The 5,000-nt window shown below is 44.1% G+C and overlaps 2 protein-coding genes across 8 annotated transcripts in view; one reads left to right on the top strand and one right to left on the bottom strand.

Annotated features, from left to right (window-relative positions):
* The window catches only part of ednrab (endothelin receptor type Ab), a 6,557-nt gene extending 6,322 nt beyond the window's left edge, over positions 1-235 (top strand). For all 7 annotated transcript variants that reach the window (XM_042070961.1, XM_042070962.1, XM_042070960.1 and 4 more), the window contains exon 9: positions 23-235. In XM_042070961.1, the coding sequence (XP_041926895.1) occupies positions 23-103 (81 nt within the window). In that variant the 3' untranslated portion in view covers positions 104-235. The remainder of the gene's footprint in view (positions 1-22) is intronic.
* A 352-nt stretch (positions 236-587) lies between these two features.
* Positions 588-5,000, bottom strand: part of LOC121690190 (protein FAM160A1) — a 12,737-nt gene continuing 8,324 nt past the window's right edge. The window contains exons 10-12 of the mRNA XM_042070613.1: positions 4,465-4,643; positions 2,773-2,893; positions 588-1,718 (exon numbers count right to left, since the gene is read on the bottom strand). Of these exons, the coding sequence (XP_041926547.1) occupies positions 1,528-1,718; positions 2,773-2,893; positions 4,465-4,643 (491 nt within the window). The 3' untranslated portion in view covers positions 588-1,527. The remainder of the gene's footprint in view (positions 1,719-2,772; positions 2,894-4,464; positions 4,644-5,000) is intronic.

The raw sequence follows: 5,000 nt of genomic DNA, 5'->3' as shown, positions 1-5,000 counted from the left end.
TCTCTCTCTCTCCCTCTCTCAGTCCTGTCTGTGCTGCTGGTGTCCCTCTGGTAGGAGCCATGCTCATTCCAGCCCTAAGAAACACAAAGCCCTTCTCACATAAATGTGTCTGAATATCACAGTATGTGTCTTTGTGTATGTACAGTGTGTCCTTGTGTGTGAAATGATGGCCTAATAGAAAGAATGACTGCTATTTGTATGTGTTTATATAACAATTAAAGTTTTAAATCCTCAATTGAAGTCTCCCTAAGGGGTGGTACGCTCTCTCTCTCTCTCTCTTTCTCTCTCTCTCTCTGTGAGGTTGTTGGAGGTTTGTATATGTGTGAGTAAGCCAGTGTCACTGTATGGATCAAATAGTTTTATTGCTCGGAAAATCTGTTTCATACAAAACAGCCCTGCTGCAAAATACACATCCTCAGAAGTGTTAGGGAGGCACACATACGGACACACACATCCACATGCATACACACACACACACACACACACACACACACACACACAGGCAGGCACGCACACGCACACACACACACACACACACACACACATACACACACACACACACACACACACACCCACATGCATACAGATACAGATACACACACACACACACATCCAGACACCCACACACCCACATGCAAACAGATACACACACACAGTCATACAGGCCATCTTACTGCATAATTGGAGACATTTTGTACTGCAATGTAAACATATATCATACAAATATAAACTCATAGGGAATTGCACAAATCATTCACACAGTACATCTCCATAACAAGAATACAGTTACATATAAATGATATGTGCAGATAGGTTACAAAGACAGACAGTACATGTGTAACAGTGAAGTGATATCATGTATGACTCCTCTCACTGTGAAGGACAGATGTGATGAAGTTAAAACAGATATGTTACAGGTAAAACACTTACATTGGCAAGTTTGGGCGGACATGTTAGTGGTTGTAAAGGGATGGTCATCTGGACATGTTTCAAATTGGGTTGAGAACGAAAAGAAATGTGGCACAAATATTTTTAGGGCTAGTTTGGGCAGACATTTTAAAGGTTGGATAAATTGGACACAGGCATTCAGAAGGCGAAATGGACACTGCATAATGCCTGGGAAGTCAACTGTGTTTTCTGTGAGTGAGAAGGCTGGGTAGAGATCACGAAGGCAGGAGAGAGAACTGCTGGGCACTGGAACACGTCCGTGTTATGACCGTGTTAGGTTACACACCTGGAGAATGGAACAGATCTTGGGGACTTCGATTAAAAGACCGGCCCAAAGGTACTAAAAATAATTTAAGATCTTGGAAAAATCAATCTGCTAACTTTATACCAAATGCAAAAATGCACATTGTTCCCACAAGTCTTATGCTTTAATTCACATGTGATAGTATGCCAAGCCTGGTGTGTATTCTGGATGTTGAGGGAGAGCTGCACAGACAGTAAAGAGGGTGGAGGTCAGTCTGAGGAGGGAGTTGGTGCGGGACAGTGATGGCACAAGTCCAGTAGTCCTGTCAGGAGGGTCTATCCCTCACTGGGGTCCAGCAGGGTGGTGTGCTCCTGGGCGAGAGCGGACAGCTCTTTCAGGAACTCGCCGAACAGAACGGCAGCGTAGACACGACTCCGCCACGCCGGCGGGATCTTGGGACACCGTGGGAGGGGCCTCAGGACTTGACCAATGGGAAACCAGCTCTCCCCATTCTCACCTGCTCTCTCTGATGAAGAGAAGAGGAATAGCTCAGTACAGCATGTGATTTCTTGTGCAGTTCTGTCAAACTGTATAGATTCTGTCTGATGTTTAATGTCAGTAATGTTGCCTCATGTTTTAGGACTAACTGTGTGATATTTTGGCCACTGACGTGCAACTTTACATTACATTACAGTACATTGCATTACATTTGGCTAACACATTTTTAGCCAAAGCGACTTACAACATGGTAAACAGTTTAAAGTTAAAAAAAAAAAATCTCTCAACAATTCTACAACAATTTGAAACAATCTAAAAGGTGAAGTACAATAAGAAAACGTGGATCAGTGAGTGTTGTTTTCATACAGTCAAGTGTCAGTTCTACTAAGGTGGTAAGTGCAGGAATTTAGCCTGACGAGCCAGACCCACATTAAAATGTAGGGTCTGGGCACTCACCGTTCGCAGTGCTCAGTCCGAGGGGCGGGATAATCAGTTGTCTTTCAAATTCCCTCTGCACGCAATAGGACAGCGGCAGCGCTATGAGTCCCATGCGTTTCCCACCAGCGGAGCTAGTTGGCTAGTTCAAACGTTTGCCAACTTAATAAAAGCTTAACTTGTGTTACACTGTTCGCCAGCAGCGACATCCATCTTATTTGTTTTCAAGTAGCAGGGAATTCAAGCCAAACCGTTGCAACTCTGCCATCAATCATTATGTTAAGCCCACCTAACGACTCTATACACGATTTCATTGACCTGATTAAGTTTCGATTTCTGGAGCTCACAAGCCAACAGAGAGTTGCTAGACTAGCCCTGGGGCGCGTCTAGATTTCTAGGCTAGCAGGAATTAGCAAGGCTAGTTGTAAGTACTGCTAGGAGAGGAGACATTTTCTGAAGAGCTGGGTCTTTGGAGTTTTTTGAAGATGGAGAGGGATGTCCCTGCTCTAGTGCAACTTTGTGTGTACCGCTCTCCCTGATAATATCTATACTGTATCTGTATACGTGCTGTCTCATGCTTTATGACTTGTGTTTTGTGGTGTCATGCTTCAAGTGTCCTCCATTGGACTAGGTAAATGCTGAGTCACCTCTCTCTCTCAGGGCCTGATCTCTGGCCAGCAGGTAGAGCCCCGCCTCCCGCACCAGCTCAGCGAAGCCCGTCTGCTTCTCAGCATAGCGCTCCAGCTGATCCCTCACTGACACCAGCACCTGCTCTCTCACACACACACACACACACACACACACACACACACACACACACACAGACAAACACACACACACACACACACACACACACACACACACACACACACACAGACAGACAGACAAACACACACAAGCATACAAATATACATGTATATGGATACTGATAAACATGTACACAAAACCTGGTAGAGCATGTGTGCTTGTTGTGGGTACCCGACCCATGCAACCTGCCCAATCCGTTCTACACATAATCCTCATTTTATGACGATTTACGACACTGCCCGATCTCTTCTACGCTTATGCCACTTTATTTGCTTAGCCGCGCCGCGGGAATTTCATTCATTCACTGAGTCATTCTCTGGTTGTCTTCCTGACGTTTAAGATAAAGATGTTGTGGTGTATGGTTATTTTAACAGTAAAAAATTAAGTGATTAAATGGTAAATGGGTCTATTTTGTGATTTCAGTCTTTTATTACAGCGCAGTGTTGGCGAAAAACAGCCTGTGAGAATCGGCTGCTTGCTCTTGTTCTGTTCACTCTTGTACAAAGAACAACACATAAATGTTACAAACATTGTGGGTTGGATTGTTAGTCAGCACTTCATTGACAAAATCTTTGTGAACAGCATAACTCAACGCAAAGACATTGCCGTTCGACTTCTTCCACATCCAACAACCTTGTTGTTGCTCCGCGTCTAATGAGCACTTACGCGCATGCACTGAACGGATCGGGCAGGCGGCATGGATCGGGTACCCACACTTGTGTAAGGCTGTGTTTACATCGGCAGGCCTTGATGCACAGTTCCGATTTTCCGTCTATATCCGATTTTTTGGACTGCCTGTTTACATCTACATTTACGAGTGGCCCATATCAGATATCTGTGTTTACACGGTTCACTCATTTTAAACACTTGAGACAATCCGCATGCGCACCAATTTTGTTCACTGAAATGAAAGCAAGCAAACAGAAGGCACTGTAAATGCACAAAATAAGCTTGCATTAGGATATTTCAGTGGCTAGTTGTTTACTTTCGTTTCCAAAGTATCTTGAGAAGTCAAAATAGGCTATCGGTTTTATTTTTAATAAAAAGAAAGTGAAGAGCCTATATTCTTTTCTTTGTTTTCATTTTAATTACACCGTTCTGCCTGTTGTGTGTTCATGAAACTGAAAGCAACATTGTAGGCTCTGTAATGTATATGCGAAAACGTAAAAGATTGTGGCCATTTTCAACGATGCACAAGATGAAAATGACAGGGAATATCCAATCTGCCCGTGCAGTGGCATTGGCACATATACGATTCATATCTGATTTATTTCCACATATGAATGAGGCCTGAATCCGACCTGGAAATATCGGAATCCATGCGCTTTTTCCCTGTTTACACACATCGGAATTGTGCCACATATGACCAAAAAATCGGAATTGGTTCACATTTAACTGACGGTGTAAACGTAGCCTTAGAGCATGGTGTATGTGGCAGAACGTGTGTATGTGTGTGTGTGTGTGAGAGAGAGAGAGAGAGAGAGAGAGAGAGAGAGAGAGAGAGAGAGAGAGAGACAGAGAGAGGGATGTACCTGGTAGAGAGTGCGGACTCCAGGCTGGAAGAATGGCTGGGTGGAGAGCAGGAAGGAGCGGAGCAGTGGTTGGGGGAACGCCGCCAGCTGGGCCAGGATGCCCGTCACCAGCAGGTTCACCTCAATCGAATTCTCCACAAGGTTCTCCAGCCGAGAGAGCAGAACACTAATAAATGGCCCTACGGAACCAGAAGCACACGCCATAGAAAGTCAGCTCTACACGTCAACTCAAATCCTCACCACAGACACTCCAACAGACACCTTAGCAGGAGCCGGCATACATACTATGGTGACAGGGTATTTTGAAGGTCATAACTGCTTTAAATTCAAATAAATTGACAGGTATGAATCCCCTCTTTAATTTGTGAATACAGCTGTACCATGGATTAGTTTTGGATTACTTATCCCTAAACTCTGTTCTACCTCCATGATAAGAACTTGACTGTGAGGACAGATCACTTCAGATAACTTCAGTATCACAGCTATAATAAATATTTCTTAGTATTGCTGGGCACATGCTAATCTTTGTGAACAGC

This window comes from Alosa sapidissima, chromosome 18, assembly GCF_018492685.1.
Source record: "Alosa sapidissima isolate fAloSap1 chromosome 18, fAloSap1.pri, whole genome shotgun sequence".
Classification (NCBI taxonomy): Eukaryota; Metazoa; Chordata; class Actinopteri; order Clupeiformes; family Clupeidae; genus Alosa; species Alosa sapidissima.
The sequence above is the reverse complement of the archived record's forward strand: the minus strand, read 5'-3'. Positions and strand labels throughout refer to the sequence as shown.